Raw genomic sequence first — 24,644 nt, forward strand, 5'->3', positions numbered from 1 at the left:
ACTGAAAACCCACGTCCCTGGTTCTGGTAACTGATAGTGTCCTTCTAATGTGTGAGGGGCAGTGTCTTTTCAATAGCTTTATTTATTGATTTATATATATATACATATATATATACACACACATATACATATATATATATACATACATACATACATAAATACATAAAAGATTTTTACGACTCTACCAGTGATTCTCAACAATGTCTTGTATACAACAATGATTTATATATATATACATATATATATACACACACATATACATATATATATATACATACATACATACATAAATACATAAAAGATTTTTACGACTCTACCAGTGATTCTCAACAATGTCAAGGACCCCCAGTTTGACATGCATAACGCAGACCCCCATTTAATGGCATTTCTATCTCTGGGACCCCAATTCATATTGTAAAATCAATGTTAATGTTAAAAAATTTAAATAATTGAAAAAGCAGGGTCCCCTGGCACATTATAAGGACAATGTCAGTCACCAGAACCAGGGGACGTGTGTTTTAAATCTAACATGGTTAAAATGGAGTTTGAAGTTACAATGGATTCATATAGGAAGGGTGGCTTGTCTGATAGAAGCCAGAGTAGACGTTAAAATGACCTCTGAAGTGTTTTAAAGTGAAATACCAAAAGCAGGGCCTTCATTTGATGTACGAAGGAACATCAAAAACATTGTAAAGCTACCGAGCAATGAGAGTGCGCACCGGCTGATCAATGTGGTTTGTCTCTCTCCTTCCTAAAGCCCTCTGAGCTCCACTCTAAGCTCCTTCTAAGACCCTAAGCTCCCTCCCTCCTTGATCCTAGATCTGTGAGGGAGCTTGGCAGTGGTGCTCAGATTTGTTACTTAAGTAAAAGCACCAATACCACAATGTGGACATAATATACACCTCTGTTGTAAAAGTACTGTATTCAAAATGTTACTGGAGTAAAATTGCTCAAGTGTTGACGTCAAAATATACTTTGAATTGAATTTAATGATGGAGAGTGGGTCCATTTCACAATTAGTGATGCATTAACGTGTTCATCACTTTAATAGGCAAAGGTGGGGCTCATTTTAATGACTTTATGTGTTGCTGGGTAGATTAACCTATTATAATACATCATCATTTATCACTTAATGTATGTTTTGTATTCATTTAAATCTTCAAACTAGTGACTAAAGCTGTCAAATAATTGTAGCGGAATAAAAAAAAACCTACAGGATTTATCTCCGAGATGCAGTGGAGTTAGAAGTACAAAATACCAAGAAATAGAAATACTCAAATAAAGTACATCCAGCAGTATCGTGGCGAAAGCTTTCGCAGAAAATAGCAGATCGACAAGCTATTACTCCTCTTATATACAATAACAGAAAAGAGCCCTGAGGGGTTCCGCTCGACCACATGGGGTTCAAGTGGTTAAGAAAGCACAGTACTCGAGTAAAGTTACTTTACAACACTGCACCGTGCTGTAAACCGCGCACAACCCCTCGCCGCTCGGCAGTGGTGTAAAGTAACTAAGTACATTTACTCAAGTACTGTACTTAAGTAAAATGTTGAGGTACTTTACTTTACTAGGAGTATTTCCAATTGTCTATACTTTTACTTCTACTCCACTACATCTCAGAGGCAAATATTGTACTTTTACTACACTACAATTATTTGAAAACTTTAGTTACTAGTTACTTTGCAGATATAAGTTATTACATTATAAAACCATTATATTAACCACTTCAGCCCTATTTTATACCCAGGCTATTTGAAAATACCCTGGGTATATTCAATACGATGCGACGCATTGTGAGTACATTTTGATACCAATACTTTTTGCACTTTTACTCAAGCAAATTTTGAATTCCGGACTTTTACTTGTATTGATACTTTTACTTAAGTAAAACATTTGAGTACTTTTTTCCACCACGACACGCGGTGAGTACCGGTAGTAGCAGCTATGCTATACGTTTGTACGGCTTGGGCTGCCGTAGTCTGTTGGTGGAGCATGTGGAGGGGAGGGGGGAGCTGGCTTGTTGTGACACATGACAACATAGTTCCCTTTGTTTCCTGGGTCGTGGCTTGTGTGTCGCACAACGGGGGCTTTAAAGAAGGCTTGGAAGGAGTTGGGCGGAGGGGGGGGGGGTTGCATCATAATGTAATCCAATTTCTACACCGAAGAGATTCAGATCTGATGGCGGTGGACTGATAACTCGGGAGACTTGACGTGAGAATGGAAGAGGACCACTTAGGGGTCCCCCCCAGGGCTCTATACTAGGCCCCCCTCCTTTTCTCCCACTAGATAACGTCTCTTTGCCGAAATTAGCTTATCTACAAGCCCGCACATGGGCCACGTGGGCTTGCAGCTCAGATATTTCCGCCGAATGTTTTTCGCCTGCTTTCAGCTACTATGACGCTGCGAAGCCCAGGAGACATTTTAAGGGGCTGCCACAGTTCTCACCAATCAGAGAGCTTAAAAAACCTTAAACCTTAAAGGAGTAGTTCACCCAAACTTATTTTAGCCTTGCATGCATGGAGATCTTTTAGTTTTTGTCGCATTCTTAAGCCAATAATTTGATGTCCGGCAGAGTCTCCTACTGTCATCAAAATATTGGCTCAGGAATGCGACAAAAACAAAAAAAATGGGTGTGTAATTGATAGAAAATAAGTAATTTTTTGGGTGAACTACATCTTTAAATGTAACGTTTTACATTGTGCCATGCATCTTTAAAAAATAAAACTTAAACCTAACGTTTTACATTGCGCCGTGCGCCTCAAAAAAAAAAGGAAACCTAACATTTTACATTATGTTTTACAATTTTTACATTTTACACGCACGTCCGTGTTAAAAACCCTTTAAACTTTAGGTTTTACACTGTACCATGTGTCTGTGGTGCTGGTGCTGCTGTAACACCAAGCGACTATAAATACTTGGGTGTACTGTATTTCTATTGTCCTCGGTCGGCACCTTTTTCCTCTCATTCACAGAGAACTTCCAGTTCCTAAACGGGCCCTCTTGGGGCCTCCAAGACCCTCCATAGCAGCAGCAGCATACAGCACACAGCACAGTATGGAGATCAGAAGCAGATAGCGTCTGCAGCGCTGGCCTAGGTTAAGTAACAGCTCTGTTGGGTTGGGAGGCCTCAGGGTGCGTTTTGCAGGACAGACGCAGAGCCACGCGGGAGACAAACATTAGCAGCCAGATGCAGTATGAGGTCACACTGACTGGAGAGTTTCAGGCTGCTGCAGAGAGAGAGAGAGACAGAGAGAGAGAGAGAGAGAGACAGAGAGAGAGAGAGAGAGAGAGAGAGAGAGAGAGAGAGAGAGAGAGACAGAGAGAGAGAGAGAGAGAGAGAGAGACAGAGAGAGAGAGAGAGAGAGAGAGAGAGAGAGAGAGAGAGAGAGAGAGAGAGAGAGAGACACACACAGAGAGAGAGAGAGAGAGACAGAGCGAGAGAGAGAGAGAGAGAGAGAGAGAGAGAGAGAGAGAGAGGAGCCTGGCTTCCTCACTTTTTCTCGTGCCCCGCGGCTGCCGATCGAAACCGAGCGGAGAAATAATATGCATTTCCGTTTGATACAACTGACCCACAAAGATCATTTATCAGCTTCTATAAGTGTTCCAGTTCCGATTTCGTCCGCTCAATTTTAGTATTCCGTGTCACCACTTCCAATTTCACTTGTTTATCCTGTATTGCTGTATGAGTTCTCTCTCCTGATAAAAAGTAGTACCCTGACCTGAAAATGCATTTGATTTTTATTCAAGAGCTGGAGGGACGGGGCGACCCCCCGTTGCTGAACAAACGCTCTTTAGCAATGATTACTATCATTATATATATATTCCGATATTATCGGAATATAGGCCTAGGGGCTATTGAACACTTATTTTAACAAACAACAAAAATAAATCACTTACACCCCCTTTAACCCTAAGACCTGGAACGCATCTGTGTCACTTTAGATTTCTTTGGCTATTCAAAAATCTTGAAAAAAAAGCTTTTAGATTTTTTTTCAAAAAACTGTTAGGATTTAGAAAATATTTTTAAGAATCGCCTCAGGTCTTAATGGGTTAAAAGGACTAATATGTCCTCTGATTAGACACAGTAGTAGAGTGACATTCAGCTGAAGGCTCTGCAGGATTAGCGGTGTAGCTGTGGGTGCGACACCAGTTCTCCTGCATCATCAGGTCCGATCGCAGCTAAATGTCAGGTCTGCATGTGAAGCACACACACTGAGACGTGGGATAAAAGGACAAGCAGGATGCAGCGAGGCCAGCGCAGAGTATAGTTTTTTTTTTTGGCATTAGCATGCATGCTTCTGTGATTTTTTTAGCATGGACCACAATGCCATGCGGCTTCTCGATGAGAAGTAGCAACCGTAGCAGGTTCCGCCGGTTTACCGCCAACATGTTTAGCATCTAACCCATTAAGACCGGGAACGCATCTGTGTCATTTTAGATTTCTTTGGCCGCGCTATGAGCTTGTAGATCTGCTATTTTTGAAAAAAAATATATATATTTGTGAAAATCTTTACAGCGAATATTTGTAACTCAAATCTTTGCTTCTGGGCGATTCTACAAATGTCTTCTAAATCTCTAACAGCTTTTTGAAAAAACTTATATTGCTATATATCAGTGGTGCCCAAAACTTTTTCATGTCAAGGCCGCAGACCCCATCTCAAAATAGTTCCAGGGACCCCCAGAAGCAAAGATTTGAGTTAAAAATGTTTGCTTTAAAAAAAAGAAAATATTTGCACACATTTTCAAGATTTTTTCAAAAATAGCAGATCTACAAGCTCATAGCACGGCACTCGGTGCCGCGCTATGAGCTTGTAGATCTGCTATTTTTGAATAGCCGAAGGAAATCTTAAAATGACACAGATGCGTTCCCGGTCTTGATGGGTTAAGGATGTGCCCCAAAAATATATATATACGATACATCATGTACAGTACATGTTGAAAAGATGCTTTACAACTAGACACCTTCTTGCAATGTGTTGTTAATGCAGCGCTAAGGCCACGATTTATACTACGGTCGCGAAAACGAAAATAGGTGTCGCCACACCGCGACACGGTGCGACGCGTAGCAGAACCTGCTACGGAGACCACTGTTTCCAGGCATTGTGGTCTAGGAACGATCGGCGAAACGGTCGTGCTGCGGTGGATTGGAGGGAGGGAGGGGTCTAGGAGCAGTGGGCGGGGAATGGCAGGGGGGGCGGGGTCTCACCTCTGTTCGTCCTCCATGTCCTCTTTGGTCATCAGGGTCTCGAACTTGCTCTGCTTCTTGCTGGGGACGAAGTCAACGGCGGCCGAGTCTGAACACGGTGGAGAAGAACAGGTTAAAACAACGTGCATATCGTCGGGCAGAAACATCTTATCTCCATTTTTTTTTTGTGTGTGTTTTTTTGTAAATTAACGCCCTACTTGATCATAGCACAACATCTCTACCACCGAGATAAAACGGAAACGCCAGATTGGTTCAAATAAAAATGTGTTCATAAAAATAAGTTCCAGATTACAGCGGTAATGAATAGAATGTTATTTTAACCGATCTATATGGTAGATTACGTTAATACAATATAACTAGTGATCTCCCTAGTTGAAACATTATATTTATATGGCTCATTGCATATTCTACCTTTTTTCTCCCTACCCTTACTGTGCTATGCTGATCTGGATACTGCTGAAGCCTTCTTTATATTTTGTTTGTTATTCTTATCTATTCTTATCTATTCGTGACAAACAAAACCTTCTTGACTCATGTCAAGAACCCCCAGACTGATGTGTATTTGGCCGAGGACCGCCCCACCTGAAAAGGTTTTGCTAGGGAACCCCAGAAGAGAAGATGTACGTTTAAAAAAGAAATCAAAATTATTCACAATTTCCGATATTTTTCAAAACATTTCAAAAATAGCAGATGTACAAGCTCGCTGTGAGCTTGTAGATCTGCTATTTTTGAATAGCCAACATGTAAATAGATAAAGTGGTTAAAATGATTGTGATGCTATATTAACTAATTTTGATGGGAACCCCCTGGAACCCCCCCAAAGGACCCCCTGGGGGTCCCCAGACCCCACTTTGAGAACCACTGTTGTAGACAACCACTGTTGTAGACAACACACTGGATTGGACTCTAGATGTGTCGTTTCAACTACCTCTCTCGTACAAATTGCAGCTTTTAAAACGATAATAACATGTACATACATACATTTTGTTCTCTTTTAACATACTCTACTCATATACTCATACAGATAGGACAGAATTACATTTTATTCATATAAGAAAGGTTACGTAGCGAGGCTTTAAGCCAGGATAAGACAGAAGGCTCCTTTCGCTTGTATTGAGAGCCACAGTCAGCTGGGATTGACATTATAATGATGTTATAATCTGACACTAATCTGGACACTTGTTCTGAGACACTGCAGTGCTGACAGACACTGCTTAGACGCTGGCCACTGGCCAGCACTAATGTCTGGAACTGGAGCTGAATGACTTATCTCAACAGTTGGTCAGGCCACAGCTACAATAAAGATCATACTGTATTGTCTCTTATCGGACCGAATCCTCGGATCTCCTTAACCAGACCTGGAACGCATCTGTGTCACTTTAGATTTATTTGGCTATTCAAAAATAGCAGATATACAAGCTCTATGAGCTTGTAGATCTGCTATTTTTGAAAAATCTTGAAAAAAAAACAAAAACGTTTTTTTTAAGAATCACCTCAGGCCTTAATGGGTTATGGGATGCGCGATTAATCGGACATCATGTCGGTATCGGCGATATCGGCCTTAAAAATGACATTTCGGTATCGGAATCGGAATCGAGCCTCTCCCTGGCTGTGGTCCCTGCAGGGTTCAAAATGTCAACCATTGTGCCCATTCCCAAAAAGGCCAAAGTGACATGCCTGAACGACTGGAGACCTGTTGCTCTCACCCCGATCGTCAGCAAGTGTCTCGAGAAACTGGTGAGGGAATACATCAGCTCCACGCTACCTGCCTCGCTGGATCCGTGGCAGTATGCATACCGCAAAAACAGATCCACCGACGACCCTATTGCCATGACTCTCCACACCGTCCTCTCGCACATGGACAACAAGCTGCTGAAGGACAAATATGTACGTATGCTGTTCGTGGACTACAGCTCAGCATTCAACACCATTGTCCCAGCAATACTTGACAAAAAGCTCAGACACCTAGGGCTAAACACAAGCATGTGCGACTGGATACAGGACTTCTTGTCCAACCGACATCAGGTGGTGAGAATGGGCAGCATCACATCCGACCCCCTGACCCTCAACACCGGAGCACCCCAGGGATGCGTGCTGAGCCCTCTCCTCTACTCCCTGTACACGTATGACTGCATAGCCACACATGTCTCCAACACCATCATAAAGTACGCGGACGACACGACAGTGATAGGCCGAATCGTCAACAACGACGAGTCTGACTACAGAGAGGAGATCAAATCACTGGCACACTGGTGCCGCGAGAACAACCTCTCTCTTAACGTCGACAAGACCAAAGAACTGATCGTGGACTTCAGGAGGCCGCGGAGAGACCATGCGCCCATCCTCATCGACGGTGCTGCAGTGGAAAGGGTCAGCGAGTTCAAGTTCCTCGGAGTACACATCGAGGAGGACCTCAAATGGGAGACGCACTCCACACACGTGAGGAAAAAGGCTCAGCAGCGACTGTACTGGCTCCGCCGCCTGAAGAAGCTCGGAGTAGGACGTCGCATCCTCAGGCTGTACTACAACAGTTCTGTTGAAGGCATCCTAACAGGCTGTGTCACGGCCTGGTACGGGAACTGCACTGCCCGAGAAAAGATCAGCCTACAACGAGTAGTGCGATCGGCAGAGCGGATAATGGGAATCGAGCTCCCAGCGCTCCAGGAACTGTACAAAAAGCGGTGCGTGGTCAAAGCCAAGCGCATCATCAAGGACAAGCAACACCCAAGTCACAGACTGTTCAACCCCCTACAACGACCGCGACCGGGCAAGGGGCTCTACCGCAGTATCAAGAGTTCCACCACCAGGTTTTGGTGTAGTTTCAATCCAGCTGCTGTCAGAATGCTGAATGGGGCATAAGCCTGGATGAGTTCAGCAGCCTGACAGCAGGCGGCGCAGACTTTTCTGGCTCTTCCTGAACACACCTGTGGATTATACCAGGGACAATGACTTGGACTTTAGCCCCCCCCTCGGACACACCTGTGGACTACACCAGGTACTAATGACTTTTTGTTGCACTCCCTCATGGAGCTACTTGCGGATTATACTAGGGTCAGTCCACTCTAGGTGGACACGCACTGACCTTTTGCACCTTAATCCCTTGTATAACGCACTGACTTTTTTTGGGTCTTTTTTTATTGTGCTCCTTTTCCTCTAAGCACCTTAACGTCCATTGTCTATCATGCACAGTATAAGTATAACATGCACAGTATACAATACATTGCTGCTATGCTCAGGCACCTTAGTTTAGTTTTTTTTAGTTTTTTTTATTATCTCAGGTAATTTGTAAATATGTAGATAACTTGTCTGGCCTTCTGTTGCTCTCTTGTCTTGATCTCCTTCCCACCTGCCCCCCACCCTCTTCTTCTCCCCCCCCCCTCTTCTTTCTATGGAAACTAACGTTGCGATGGGAACGATGTACAAAAAAGAATTTCACCCACTTTTTTACCTTGTAAACCTGTGATGTGACAATAAAACTGATTCTGATTCTGATTCTAAATAATATATTGGTATTAAAAAAAATACTTTTGTGATGATGAAGGCTGCAGATTCCATCAGTGTTTTTTTGGAGAAGCTTTAAAAATGATCAATAAGAAAAATGTTAAATAAAAGTACATAATCTTGTTTGAACTAATATGTGCTTTGTGCTTGAACTAGAATGCACTGTTTGTTAGAAGTCTGCATCTGCTTCCAGGATGTTGCAATATCGGTATCGGTCGATTTGACCATGCAAATAATCGATAATCGGATATCGGCTATCGTGCATGTTTTTTTCAAAATTAAAGCCCTATTTTATACTTTGTCATGTGACAGTATCAATCTACAAGCTTGTGTTATGACCTTGTTGATCGGCTATTTTCGGTATTTGCAAAAATGCTGATTTGCCTATTAGGCCGTGGGCCGAGTGCCTCTATCTCCTTTAGTTTTTGAGTTGGTTGATCCCCATCAAGAGCCTGGCTAATTTTTTAGTATTGTGTAGATTAGTTGTTTATTAACACATTATCAAATGTTTCCATCCTGAAAAGTTGCGCCAGAAAAATAAAACTTAGATATAACATCACTAAGTAATGTTACTTATTTCCAAGAAAATGGCAGCCCACTGCGAAATATAAACCAATCAAAGCTCGCCTACTGTATCGTGCAATTCAGTTGGCCAATGACGTTCTTCGTACCACTTGCAAGAGCAGAACCCGGAAATACAGCTCAGACTGACGGACTATTGTAAACAAGAAAACAACAGATATCTTATAGAAAGATTAAGAGGTAATATTTGTTTTGTGATGATCGTCGTTGTCTTATTCTTATGAAAATGTATACAATGGATGCAGTCAGACAATAGAATGAGCCGTGTTGATGACGGCACATTATGATATTAAGCATCAATATTATATCATTATAACATTAGGGTTGCCTACAGGCAACAGGATGGTTTGCAGATGCAAATTTAGCGTTTTAACAACAGCTGAAGATACTATTAAGCAGTGACCAATCAATATGTACCCCTTTATAAATGTCTCGCTATCATTAGTTGGCTCTGCTACACGTTGCCTCGTTATTTTATTGATTCCATCTCATCTTTTCTGTTCAGATCTCCAGTCACTGTGCATCCGTTGCCAAAGTTGGTGTTTAGGGTTACGGTTGGTGATTTGTTATTTCTCTCTTGACAAGTTCTAAGCTAAAGTTACCAGTTGTTAATGTAGATATAGTTAAGCGAGTTGGGTTAAATTACGTTTGTCTGTCAAGTAAGTGTGTGTGCACTAGCATGCTGCATTCATTATTTTGTACAACTGTTCAGAGCCCGTTTATATCTTTTGGTTAAATGCACAGTGTTAAAATACTAATTTGTAAGGTTTTTGTATGGCTTAAATGGTGTTTGTTATCTCTATCTTATGTTTGATTGTGTGCAATAACCACAAAAAGAAGCAAATCCTGCTTCATACATGTCCTAACTAGACATTACCATGTACCTGACTAGACCTTCAAAAATATACATAATCAGATCCTATTTAATGAATCCTCACCAGACAAAATCACTTGAATAATATGAATCAGTGTTGTGAAGCTACATTTAGGCAGAGTTATGCTCGTCACAGAATCTGACTGGTCCTTCTAAACATGTTAATAGGACACAATGTTGATACAATACAGATTTTAATCTAGATAACACAGTTTTGACTTAAAATAATCTACAGAGCCCAAGTGTTTGTACAGAACACCTGAAATTCTATAAATCTAATTAGATTAGATGTGGTGATGTAATGTTTCCTCTTTAGAGACCTTTGATGTTTGTGTGTTGCAGGCTGTATGGAGTGGCTCAATTGCAGAGGTGCAGGAGGTGACAAACAACTGGATCTGGAAAATGATTGTGACATGTTTGAAGAAGAGTGGATTGTGTGTCACGTAATGCAGTCTATGAGAGATGGGTCGACATGATTATGAAGATCTATGTTTTAATGCTTGTGCTCTTTTGTAAATGATTGGTTCAGGAAACTAAAGATATAGTGTGCACATCGAAAAACAAGAGATCAGAAAGCATGTGATGTCTGATAGAAACTGCTCTCATCGACTTCAATGCATTACAGTTAACTTCAGGTGCCAGTTTTCTTCGCAGTGCGTCTATGACACATGCAATGTTATAGAACAGCTGTCCTAGTGGTTATAGGGGAAGTTCAAGGCTGATCTGATATCCACTCAAATGCAGAAAATGTACGTATATGAAGTAACGTAGCTGGGCCACAGACAAGGACCTCATGGCATGTCATCCATCAATGGAACAGTTTGCTGCTGCAATGTGATACTATGTGATATTTTAACTTTGAATAAATCACTCTAAAAAAGTAACCTTTTGTACTACTTCTACTGGTTACCATACCCTACTGAATCTAGGCTTTTTGATGCAGTTCAAGTGCCACGTTTTAGTACAAATGTTGAGATACAAAGAGTTACCGGTAGTGAGTAGGTCTATTTAACAAACCATTTATTTGGCTACCTTTTCTAGTCTTACATGCTCTTGAAATGTGCTCTTTATTGGTCAAGAGAATGTAACTGTAATTGTCAATCTAAAATATTCCCATTGGTTAGCACATCTTGGTCTCTTAGTTTAATTTATTAAATGCAACTGAACCTGATCCATTGTGTGGACACTGTCTGGACAGATGACAGGAAGAAGCTGAGAGGTCAGTTACCACCATTGAAAAAGATGCAACAAAGAAACAAAATAGTATATTAGGTTTTGGGGTTATTTCATTTAATGATGTACATGTCACCTATAGTATGTTGTGTAAAGTAACTAAGTACATTTACTCAAGTACTGTACTTAAGTACATACATTTGAGGTATTTTTTACTTTACTGGAGTATTTCAAAGTTTTAGTTATTTTACTTCTACTCCACTATATCTCAGAGACAAATATTGTACTTTTACTCCACTACAATTATATGAAAACTTTAGTTACTTTGTAGATTTGAATTATTATTACAAAACATACATTAACCTCTTAGTCTTCAGCCCTATTTAAACTTTGGCTATTTGAAAATTGTCAATCTACAAGTTCACATCGGCTATTTTCAAAAGATTTTACATTTGATACATATTACCTTGTGAAACGGGACATTTAATTCAGCATAAGAGTACTTTTACTTACGGTACTTTAAGTACATTTTGATACCAATACTTATGTTCTTTTACTCAAGTGAATTTTGAATTCCGGACTTTCACTTGTAACAGAGTATTTCTACATTGCCTTTCCTTAAGTAAAACATGTGAGTACTTTTTCCACCACTGACTATAAATGGCTCACAGTTTAACAGGTAATAATGTACGATTTATTTGAAAATTTATCTGTAACTGTAACAGATTAAGTATACTTAAATATGATACAATTTTAGATTAGAAAGACAAGAATTAACGTAACCACTTCATTTATGTTAATGATCAAATCACCGTAGTGGCAGTGAACGACAGGCAAGGCAATAGGCCTATAGCGAAAATAATCGGATATACAAAAGCAGTCCAATACGGTTATGAATGAACTATTAGTAGCCTATGGTATAGCTGCTGCAAGTTCGTTAGGAAAATATATATTTTACACTAATTTTAGTCTTTTTTGGACCAGAAGTTTCGGTTTTACGGAATGTTTTCTTCCTGGTTGCCATGGAGATTCTGAGTAGCCCTGCATATTTGCCTGTTTAAAATTGCATTTGTTAAAATCGGTCTTTTTCATTCTGGCGCACGAATCGGAGATGGAAACATTTGTTACAGTACTTGTAAGAATTTTATATATCTAACCTGAAAAAATAATGCACACTCTGAGTGGGGATCAATGAAAGTCAGAATTAGAGCACTCGGCCCACGGCCTATATGACATGCCCAAAATAGAGACACCGGGTTGTGTGGTTCAGTCTGTCTGTGGGTTTTGTATCAGTATAAACTATTAACACGAGATTGTGATTAATTATAACCATTGGATCCACTGGAACATAGGTTCTTTTTTTTACATTCCCTGAAAAGTGACAGCTTTGGACATACGATGTTTCCACCCGACAGTGACGATTATGTTGCTGTAATGTGGTGTTGTGTGTGCTGTCACATACTGTACTGTCATGTGCCAATGTGACAGAGACACTTAATCTCGCATGCAGGAGGATTTCCTGCTTTGATCAACGAAAAGATCTCTCTGGCACTTTTCCATAAACGTAGCATATTTTGTAGCATATCTTAACGGTCCATTTCCTCACCACGGTTGGAGAGGAAGCACAACCACATAATCATATGTGTACTATGAAAAGTCACTAAACCGTCTACCCAGCTCAATGTTTATGCACCACCATCATTTGGAACAAACTCCCAGAAAGCTGCTGGTCTGCCACAACTCTCACTTCTTTTAAAATCACAGCTAAAAAACCTTTTGTTTACCGCTGCCTTTTATTGACATTTCTTTACTTATTCTGCATTGTAATTTCTCTCATTTTCTCTCATTTTCTTCGTCTTTTACCGCTCTTTACCGCTTTTTACTGCTCTTTCCTCCCTAATTTTCATGCCCCCCCATCTCCTCCCCCCCCCCCGTACACAGGACGGGAGGGCGGGTCTGTACGCACGACGTAATAAAACGCTCCCGCGATGGTGTTTTTCACTCGAAAATAGCGCTACTGAACGGGAACGTGAACGAATCATTTGAACGAATCATTGCCGTGAACGAAATCGTTCGTTCACTGAAATGAACGTTTTTTTCCCACCACTACCGGGAGGACGTAGAGCATTCGTGCTACTCCTCCCGCCCAACACTCCCTGCTGACAGGTGCCGCCCCCAGAGTACTTGCAGTGACTAATATCACCCTCCGCGCCCGGCTTCCATCCCCCGAAACACGGGCCAATTGTGTTCGCGTAGACGCTCGACAAAACCGGATGCACCACCACGGTGAATTCGAACCCACAACCTCCACTGTGGTGGGCAGGCACTTTTATCACTGTGCCACCCGAGCCCCCGACTCACATTTTTGTATTTAAAGGTAGGGTAAGTGATTTTCTTTGGTTAAAATAAGTGTTAAATAGCTCTATATTCTGATAGTACTCATTGCTATAGAGTGCTTGTTCGATGACACTAAGAAATTTGTACTGTATTAAAATGTCATTTTATATTGTATTTTCTTCTTTTTTTGTGTGTGCTCCGTGTCCTGAATAGGCATTTCCTATTAAGGACATAGGGGTTAAAGTATTTTTTTTCTATCTCTCTCTCTCTCTCTCTTAATTTGTGTTGTATAATGTTTTATGTAAAGCACATTGAATTGCCTTATTGTTGTTAAGAAATAAACTTGCCCGGAGACTTGCCAGAGAGGCAAAGCTATTGGCTGTTCCCGGAAACATGTTATCTGCTCTCTGCACAGTCACGTTTTGAAGCAGCGTTTTTTACTACTCGAGAGGTTTAAGCATGCAAAGGAAGGAGGGCCTCCAATGCAAACACAACCCTGGTCATAATAACGCAGTGCCCTGTTTCCCAGTGGTTCTCAAAGTGGGGTCCGGGGGCCCTCAAGGGGTCCTTGAGAGGGTTCCAGGTGGTCCCCAGCTAAACTGTTTATAGTTAGGAACCAAATGGACCTTTACAGATCTAACTGTGAGAGTGTACAAATGGAACCAAATACTAATGCAGTGCTTCTCAAATGCGGGGTACGCTTACACCTAGGAGTAGGCAGAGGTATTACAGCGGGCACATCAGAGAAAGTGAAAAATTTACTTTTATTTTGCTGTAACGTTTAACATTGACAAACTTGAACTGCTGCTCTTTAAAAGTCTAAAACTATGTACTGAAAAGATACACTTCTGTATGCTACCGTGGGATTTTGTGTGAACTGTTTGCCCATACACAGTGATGTGAATGTCTCTCCCCTTTTAAAAAAACAAAGTTGGTCACAAAAAAAAATTCTAAATCTTGACGAGAACTGTTGAATAGAAAGCAATACTATACAGTACTTATTTGCAGTTGCGCTGTTTTGTTTTGAACATATCGACATCAAAACTGGACATAATATTATGGCCAAAGTTGAAAATAAATCCGCCCGGGAGGCCCTCATTTCAACTCTCTCATTCCAGTTCGTATTTGTAATGTTTACGTTTCACATTCCTCAAAAAAGGTTATATCACTCATTCATTGAGTCATGATGGCTATGGTTTTATTGTGCAGTTTTCAAAGCAAAAATGTTGTAGTCGGATGAAAGGAGGGGGGGGGGTTGTACTTGGATTCAGAAATCAGGGGAAGGGAGTAGTCAAGCCAAACAAGTTTAAGAACCACTGCCCCCCTTGAAATGACTTTTGAGAGCCACTGCTGTATCCAATATAATAAGAACTATACCGGGCATGGAGCTGAACTGAAAGGCTCTGAATAAAAAAAAAACACACACATAGTAGGTCCTGGCCTTAAACGCACACAGTCCTGAAACTAGGACAGATTTACTGGTAAAGAGAGGGTTTGGAGATAGGGGGGGAGGGCTTTCCATATAGAACATAACCAGCCAGTGTTTCTGTTGGCTCTGCTGTGGAATGAGCACTTTATAGCAGAAGAACACCGCCGTATGTAAACACCCTACAACGCGCCCCAGCTGTCCACACAGAACTACGCGACGCGGTGGGGTAAAAGCCACGGACCGACAGCTACAGACCTAAATGTATGGACGGAAGTGGGGGTCATGCACTGATTTGACCCATTAAGACCGGGAACGCATCCGTGTCATTTTTAGATTTCTTTGGGCTATTCAAAAATAGCAGATATACAAGCTCGTAGCGCGGCACTCGGTGCCGCGCTACAAACTTGTAGATCTGCTATTTTTTTGGGGGGGGAAATCGTGAAAATGTGTTTGAATATATATATATATATATATACACATTTTTAACTCAAATCTTTGCTTCTGGGGGTTCCTGGAACACAACATTTTGAGATGGCGGGGGGGTATCCGCGGACATCATTTTGGGTGATGAAAAAAGTTTGAGCACCGCTGATATTATAGTAACATACGTTAGGATTTAGAAGACATTTGTAGAATCCCCCAGAAGCAAAGATTTGAGTTACAAATGTTTGCTTTAAAAAACATACACATTCAAAGGTTTGCACACATTTTCACAGTTTTTCAACAACAACAAAAAGCTCGTAGCAGCTTGCAGATCTGCTATTTTTGAATAGCCAAAGTACAAGATAATGGTTATAGTTGTTAACATCTAAAATGACAGATGCTTTCCAGGTCTTAATGGGTTAAAGTCACATTTATACTCATAGCACGACGACGACAGATGCAAAGCAACGTGTTTTACTTATAAAAGCTAATGTAGAATGTTTGATATTTTACACTTCTACTGCACTACACCTCAGAGGCAAATATCGTACTTTTCACTCCATTACAATACAATTATCGGAAACCTTTATAGTTGCTTTGTAGATTTACATTAACCACTTAAGCACTGTTTTAAGTTTACATCATGACGCAAAGCGTTGTAGTTATTTTCAAAAAAGTTCTTATTTGTTTATTTATTTGAGTACTTTTACTTTGTTTCAGTAAGTATATATTGCTGCCAATACTTCTGTAATACTTGAGTAATCTCAAGTAAAACTTTTAATGGAGGCCCTTTTTTTTACTTGTAACAGAGTATTTCTACATTGTGGTATTACTACTTATACTTTATGTTAAAAGAAAACTGCTTACCGTTGTAGTTGAAGGGTTCAGGTTCGTGGATGTGCTCTGAGGCGTACTCAGCGACATACACTGGGGCTTCATCCATCATGGGTTCGGCTTCTGGCTCGAAGGTTAGGGTCTCCACAACTGGCTCAACTGGCTCAACTGGCTCATACACTGGTTCACAGACACAGGGTGAGCAAGGTCATTAGAGTTAAAAAAAAGGTAGGGTAAGTGATATTCCGTCGTTAAAATAAGTGTTAAAACACTATATATTCTGATAGTAATCATTGCTATAGAGTGTTTGTTAACAAAATGAAAAAAAATGAAAAAAGTCAAACTATAATAACCTTCAGGCTCTTTGACAGGCTCGGGCACCTCCTCTGGCTCGGGCATTGGTTCGACTGGTACGATCAGCTCTGGCAACGCCTCTTCGACGGGTTCGGGCACCACCACGGGTTCAGGCTCAGGCTCTGGGACGACCACAGGCTCGGGGACAGACTGCATAGAGGGACGGTACGGACAATTGTTAGATTCTGTGATGGATGGAATATTTCCTCCATATTTCTACTTTTTTAGTTTTTTCCGTTAATTAATTCCCTACTCCGTCATGCGGTAAATAGCCAATCTACAAGCTGCTATTTAACCCATTAAGACCGGGAATGTGTCTGTGTGTCATTTTTAGATTTATTTGACTATTCAAAAAATGAGATCTACAAGCTCATAGCGCGGCACAGAGTGTCCGACAGTGATGTCATGACATATTATGTCACACATCAAACCACAGACTGTTATGTATTAACCTAACGGGATTGGAACATAGAACAAGGAAGATGTTCTAAAAAAACAAAAAAAACAAACAAAGACTCTCCATCTTAAAACTTTTACAACCTCAATAGACCTTTTTTTTTGCATTTTTACAAGATAAACGCTCTTTAAATTTTTTGTTATACAACATTAGTGAGGACCAGGTATATGAAGATAAGGTTTTAAAATGGGTGAAATGGCCCTTTAATCAACTCAGATCCCCAGATAGAGTCGTGTCCTCCTGACAGAGTAATGACGCCGACAGTGATTAATGTCACTTGCAGTTCTCTCTCAGGTCCTAGTTTAAGGGTCTCTATGGTCCCAAAGCCACCGCCTGCCACTGACACCCTGACACGCACGCGTGCGTGCGCACACACACATCCCCTTCAATTAAATGGAAACCTTTCCCTTTCGAGACACGTCATTACTCTCACAGACCCCACACACAAATACACACACACACACACACGGACGACTCCAACCACTTAACCCATTAAGACCGGGAACGCATCTGTGTCATCTTCGACTTCTTTGGCTATTCAAAAATAGCAGATCTACAAGCTCATAGCGCGGCACCGAGTTGCCGCACTACGAGCTTGTAGATCTGCTATTTTTGAAAAGTCTTGGCATTTTTTGCAAATCTTTGAAAATATATTATTTTCAATCTTTGCTTCTGGGGGGGTCCCTGGAACAACATATTTTGAGATGGGGGGTCCGCAGCCAAATACAAATCATTTTGGGGGTCCTTGACATGAAAAGGTTTGAGCACCACTGATATAGAAACGTATATCATTGGGTTATTTTCAGAAAACTGTTAGGATTTAGAAGACATTTGCACACACACATACGTCTCTAAAAGGACAGAGTCAAGGCCACAGCCTTGTCATTCAACTGTGTGCATTCATAAGGCAGCTGTTTGCTGACTTTGCATAGATAGCAACAGGAGCTGCTCGCCGGCCATACATGGGATGGTCATAGCGTTAAGCGCTGACACCGTCCTTTATGACATCTATAAATGAAGAATGAATAAGAGTCAAAACTGACATGACACAGCTGCAGTGGTGTAAAGTAACTAAGGACATTTACTCAAGTACTGTACTCAAGTACAATATTGAGGTACTTTTACTTTACTGGAGTATTTCCAATTTCCAATACTTTTACTTCTACTCCACTACATCTCAGAGGCAAATATTGTACTTTTACTCCACTACAATTATTTGAAAACTTTAGTTACTAGTTACTTTGCAGATATAAATTATTACATTATAAAACATACATTGACAACTTAAGCCCTATTTTATACCTAGGCTACTTGAAAATAGCAGATCTACAAGCTCACAACGCGTCGCGGAAGCGACACGTTGTGAACTTGTAGATCTGCTATTTTCAAACTGCAGTATTGATACTTTTACTTAAGTAAAACATTTGAGTACTTTTTCCACCACTGCGCAGCTGTCATAAGTCTGACCTCTCCAAAAGGAAAGGTCAGCCGGCAGGGGACAGAGGGACAATTACTGCCTTACATGCTGTAAGTGAGTCGAGGAAATAAGACATGAAGGGATATTTCACTTTCAAACATGTCCAGGGTTATTTTAAGGTCTACTCAGGCTTTAGTGAGCACCCCAGACCGTTTTTAAGTTGCTTGATTCAGTATTTAGATATTTGATATCCATTTTCCTAAATAAATAACAAATATGGTACCTTCAAACAATTTTTTTTCTTAAATGATTTCTTCAATATCAGTTCTGGTGACTGATATTGTCCTTCTAATACGTGAGGGGGCCGTGTTTTTACCAACTACTTTTTCATTAATTAAAAAATTATAATAATAGATTTTTTCCCCCAAAAAAAAAAAAATAAAATAAATGAAAAAGTGATAGAAAAAAAATCACATTATGCAAATGAGGTGTCGAGAGTGCAACATCTGCTGTCTATTGAACTTTAAGATCTGACAAAAAGTAACAGATCTACAAGCTAAACAACGCGTCGTCGCATCGTTGGCTTGTAGACTAGTAAACGACGTATAAATCAGGCTTTATTAGGCAGAATGTGACAAAAAGACAAGCCACTCGGAACTCAGACAGACAGTGTGGGGTTACATTTCCTCTGAGGTCTGCCTGTCACATCGAATCAAATCTCCTGACTGCTCAAAAAGCTTCAGAGGAGAGAGAGAGAGAGAGAGAGAGAGAGAGAGAGAGAGAGAGAGAGAGAGAGAGAGATTGAGAGTGAGAGGGAGAGATTGAGAGTGAGAGCTCATGCATTTTGAATGCTCACAGAATCCAATCTGCAAGAAATCCGCAAGAAATCAAGAGTTCAGATCAAAAGAGATGAGATCTAAGGATCAAAGCGATGAAATTATCCGAGGTCTTCGCCTCAATCTCAGTATCGATACAGAAGGCTAGAGAATGCTGCTTGAGACACCAAAAAGGTGAAACACAGAAAGGCTCCATCTTCTCAGGATGCTGAGAAGTTTTAATGCTAGTAAACACATCCTGACCATGGTCTACGGCAGGGGTGGGCAACTTTGATGATGGATTGGATAGGGCCACTATATTTCCACACTCACTCCAGAGGACCACATTGCATATACTGTCGGGCAGAAACCTCTTTACTCTGTGTCGTCATTCTATGTCACACAAAAGTAGCAAAAATAGCCGTAGATCAGCTTTTTTTTTTAACAAATTTTAAATTGGAATCCAGATTTCTTTTTTTGTATTGGATCCTGAAAAGCATTTTTTTTTTTAAATTTCAAATGCATTTAGTTATACTTATGTTAACTTTATGACCTTAAATACAGATACATTGGACATAAAAAAGTAGAACAAAATATAATTTTAATACTAGTCATTAAGCTACTAATATAGACTGAAGTAATTGAAGCGGGTCATGTTTGCATGTTTGGAATTGTAACAGCTGAAATCAATAATATATCAGTATTCCGATATTAACCTGCGGGCCGCATTAAGTGAAGGTGGGGGCCGCATGTGGCCCCCGGACCGCCAGTTGCCCATGTATGGTCTACGGGTCACTCACTGAGTGTCACTGAGTGTTCTCACTTTAAACATGGTCTCCTGGTACGGGATCCTCTCAGTTAGAGACAGGAACAAGCTCACCCAGGTAGTCAACCAGGCTAGCAGTGGTGGAACATTGTTTTACTTAAGTAAAAGTATATAAATACAATATAGAAATACTCTGTTAAGTAAAAGTCTGGAATTTAAAATGTACGTGAGTAAAAGTACAAAAGTACTGGCATCAAAATAAACTTAAAGTACCAAAAGTAAAAGTATTCATTATGCAGAATGTCCCATTTCAAGTTTTCAAATGCAAAAATATATTTTGAAAATAGCAGATCTACAAGCTCACAATGTGTCGCATCGCGACGCATTGTGAGCTTGTAGATCTGCTATTTTCAAATGGCCGAAAGGTATATAGGGCTGAAGTGGTTAATGTATGTTTTGTAAAAAAAAATATAAAAAATCTAAATCTTCAAAGTAACTTAAGTCTTCAAATCATTGTAGTGGAGTAAAAGTACAATATCTGCCTCTGAGATGTAGTGGAGTAGCAGTAAAAGTTTTGGAAATTGGAAATACTCAAGTAAAGTACAACCTCAAAATTGTATTCAAGCACAAATACCTCAAAATTGTATTCAAGCACAGTACTTAAGTAAATGTACTTAGTTACTTTCCACCACTGCAGGCTAGTAAGATCATTGGAGACAAACAATTGCAACTTCAGGACATACTCATACAACCGCTCCATAACCAAAAAGGCAATTCAGGTTTACAATGACCCTACCCACTCTCTTCGCCCTTTCATTTCAGCTGTTACCATCAGACAGGGGGCTTAGAGTACTGTTAACTAAAAAGAAGGGTTAACAGAATGTGTTTGTCCCATCTGCAGTGGATATTTTAGCTAAGTACATTTTTAAATAACCCTCCCAGCCAATCCCTACAGCCCATGATCACAGTTGCTGTGTTATGGATATCTCTGCTGTCCGGCAGAAACCAGCTAACTCCAAAATGTCATTTTTATCATTTTTCAGGAAATGAAAAAAAAAGTGGAGTTAGGAGGTTTTGTTCATCATTGATAAGTACAGCTGAATGGACCTCCAAGCTCACAATGAGGTTGGAGGTCAAAAGGGGGTGGAGCCTGGAGTCAGCAAAACCAGCTAACTCCGGTGGACTTCGCTGGTTTAGCAGAAAATTGGAGGATCCAATGGAGTTAGCTGGTTTTGTCAGAAGCGCTTTTTAATGCTTTTCATTGGTTCAATATTTTTTTTACCAACACACAGACGTAAAGGGTGTTCAATGGCCCTGATTTATGGGAAAAAAATGCAAAAGCGTCAGAATGGAGTTAGCTGGTTCATGCCGGCCAGCAACGATTATGCATTTTATATTGTATTTTATTGCATTTGTGTTTGTATACTGGTTGCCAGTGAGCCAATGGCAAATTTCCATTTTATGTCAAATTTGATGGACAGGCAATAAAGTTTTCTTTATCTTTATACCCCAACAGAAATGATACAACAGCACCCAAGTAATGTGATCAAAGACTCGGAATGACATGCCACGTGTACTGCACACCTCTTCCTCTCACTTCAACATTTGTCAAATGCCACAGTATAACACAAGAAAGAGCTCATTCTGAACAATGTGACGTGTCAAGTGACAGCACAGGGCATTACCAGATTAAAGCCACTAATAAAAGGCAGAAAATAGCAAAGTAAACAGGCAAGAATAGCAAGAAAATGGAATCATGAGGACCTCGGGACCCACATGGGAACGGTGTGGTTCCAATGTCGGTGCCGGACTGCATGTGACCATGCCTGAGCCTGGGTGACGTCAGTCAAATAGCAGATCTACAAGCTCATATAGTGCCGCGCTATGAGCTTGTAGATCTGCTATTTTTGAAAAATGTAAAAATAATGTTATTTTTTTAAGCAAAGATTCTTAACTCAAATCTTTGCTTCTGGGGGGGTCCCTGGAACAACATATTTTGAGATGGGGGTCTGCGGCCAAATACATATCTAAAAATAGTGTGTTGCTATATCAGTGGTGCTCCAACCTTTTCATGTCAAGGACCACCCAAAATGATATGTATTTGGCCGCGGACCCCCATCTCAAAATATGCTGTTCCAGGGGACCCCCCCAGAAGCAAATATTGGAGTTAAAAATGTTCGCTTGAAAAAATATATATATATTCAAAGATTTGCACACATTTTCACGATTTAAAAAAAAAAATGCAGATCTACAAGCTCATAGCGCATTCTGGGCTGTTTCCAGGTTTTAATGTGTGTGTGTGGGTGGGTGTGCAGGGTGTTTGCTGTAAAAATTGCACTAGTGCTCAGCAAACCCTTCCCTGGGTGAATAAAAGTCAAACATTAAAGGGATTGTAGGCAAGTTCAGAGATAAACAAAGAAAAAAAACTCCAGCAGTTTGTTTCCCCGACCACCAGGGGGTGACGCAGGGAGGACTTCCATAGAGTTAAGGGGACTTCTAAACGGGCCATGCCGAATATAGGTTGCTTTATTCGGATACAATTCGTGGAACTGCCCGCCCCTGCCGGTTATCTGAAATTTTATTTTTAAATAGGCTCTTTCATGATAAATTGACCACATATATGAAGTTAAACAACTAAATTCTATCCAAACGCTATCTGAAAAGTAAATTATGTGCCTCAAAAAAGAAGTTTGAGAGCGTTTTAAAACCGAAAGTAAAAAGTTCACACGGACACGGACGCGCACAGATGCGCACATGCGTGCGTTAATTTACGCCCCGGACAAACATAAACAGTAGGGAAAATACGGATTTCAGAAAGAGGACTGTGTTTCTATGCAGGAAAACACCCCAGCATCATTATATAGTGGCTGATAGAGGGGGAAAAATGCAAAATATATATATATAAATATTTTTCAAATTTAGGCTTAATGTTGCCTACAATCCCTTTAAAATAAAAAGTCGTCTATGACACATCTGTGATGTCTGACATGACTTCAAAGTTGGGCAAGAATTCAGGCCGATCAGAATGCCATTGACTTCCATTATAATCATTAAAAGTGAAATATTATAGCGCCCATACCCTAGGTGGGGTTGGCGAAAGGGCCTACTCTGTGTGGAGTTTGCATGTTCTCCCCGTGTCTCTCAGGGTAGTTAATACCCTCACAAAAACATGTAGTAATCCTGGTCACTATAACGCCTCCCCCATGACAGCCGGGGCGCCTGATGGAGGGGAAGGGAACTGGTTGGAATAACGTGTTCCTTCCACGCGCTACGTCCAATCAGGGAAACTCCCCCCTGTCAGGTGACAAGAAGGTCAGTTGGCTCTCATGCATTGAAGGAGGCATGAGCTCGGCCCTGGCCTCCCTAGGCTGGTGAGGGGAGTGTAGTGCCCAGGATCACTTAGAAAATTGGCACCGGGTGAAAAATAAGGGTTACAAAATCGTGGGATAAAAAAAAGTGAAATATTATAATTATTATATAAGTATAATTATATTATAAGTATAATAGACATGTCAAAGAGAATTACTGCAGATATTTCTCTGGCCTACTGGCAGTGTGTACAAGGAAGGAATCTGGCCGCTGGTCGCTCCAGCATTTTGAGAGATTAGCTCCACGTACAAAGACAAGACACACACACACGCACACGCACACACACACACACACACACACACACACACACACACACACACACACACACACAGTCTGTTATAGACAGCTAGCAGTAAACGTATACGCCTGTCATGCGGTAAACGTATACGCCTGTCATGCGGTAAACGTATACGCCTGTCAATACCTGTCCCTGCTCTCTTGTCACATCATGCTAGAGGGCGGTGTTGATTTCATCGACAAAAACAGTGACGAAAAATGTTCGTCGACTGCCTTTTTTCACTGACGAAAACGAAATAAAAAGTAAGCTACGATGACTAAAACTAAATATATTGACAAGTTGGTCAACAAATGAAAACTAGACAGGGGCGGCAGTGGCTCAGGGGTAGAGTGGCCGGGTAGAGTGAACTGGAAACCGCAAGGTTCCCTGTACGATCCCGGGCTGGGGCGCTCCCCCAGAGTTAGTGTCGAAGTGTCCTTGAGCAAGACGCTGAACCCCTAATTGCTCCCAATGAGCAGGTTGGTGCCTTGCATGGTTTCCTCCTCCATCGGTGAATGTAATGCACAATCTATGTAAAGCGCTTTGGATAAAAGCGCTATATAAATGCACCATTTACCATTTTGACTAAAATGTTAGTGAGGGACTAGTGGAGAAGAGATCCAAAAGAACTAAAAGACAAGTTATTTTATGTTTGGTTGCTCTCGGGTGTTGCTCTATGAAAATAGCCGATCTACAAGCTCACAATGATTTTACACAAATAGTAAAATCAGCCATTACGACGCCATCAAGGCACCGACAAAATACATTTTAGTCGACTGAATCAACTGTAGATTTAGTCGACTATAATCTTATGATATTTAGTCGACTAA

The 24,644-nt window shown here is 40.7% G+C and overlaps 1 protein-coding gene and 1 long non-coding RNA gene across 9 annotated transcripts in view; one reads left to right on the forward strand and one right to left on the reverse strand.

Moving 5' to 3' along the window:
- LOC308098232 (uncharacterized protein) overlaps positions 1-24,644 on the reverse strand; it is a 54,717-nt gene that overhangs the window by 10,849 nt on the left and 19,224 nt on the right. For all 8 annotated transcript variants that reach the window (XR_013934274.1, XM_080446507.1, XM_080446508.1 and 5 more), the window contains 3 exons: positions 16,713-16,863; positions 16,393-16,539; positions 5,207-5,294 (listed from right to left, as the gene is read on the reverse strand). Coding sequence is in view for 7 of the 8 variants with exons in the window: in XM_080446507.1 (XP_080302633.1) it covers positions 5,207-5,294; positions 16,393-16,539; positions 16,713-16,863 (386 nt within the window). In the remaining variant the exon portion in view is untranslated. The remainder of the gene's footprint in view (positions 1-5,206; positions 5,295-16,392; positions 16,540-16,712; positions 16,864-24,644) is intronic.
- On the forward strand, positions 9,404-10,862 carry LOC308098256. The gene is made up of 3 exons (XR_013934281.1): positions 9,404-9,469; positions 9,795-9,843; positions 10,506-10,862. It is a non-coding gene; the product is annotated as an uncharacterized lncRNA (long non-coding RNA).

This window comes from Gymnoscopelus braueri (assembly GCF_963280865.1).
Source record: "Gymnoscopelus braueri genome assembly, chromosome: 13".
NCBI classification, from domain to species: domain Eukaryota; kingdom Metazoa; phylum Chordata; class Actinopteri; order Myctophiformes; family Myctophidae; genus Gymnoscopelus; species Gymnoscopelus braueri.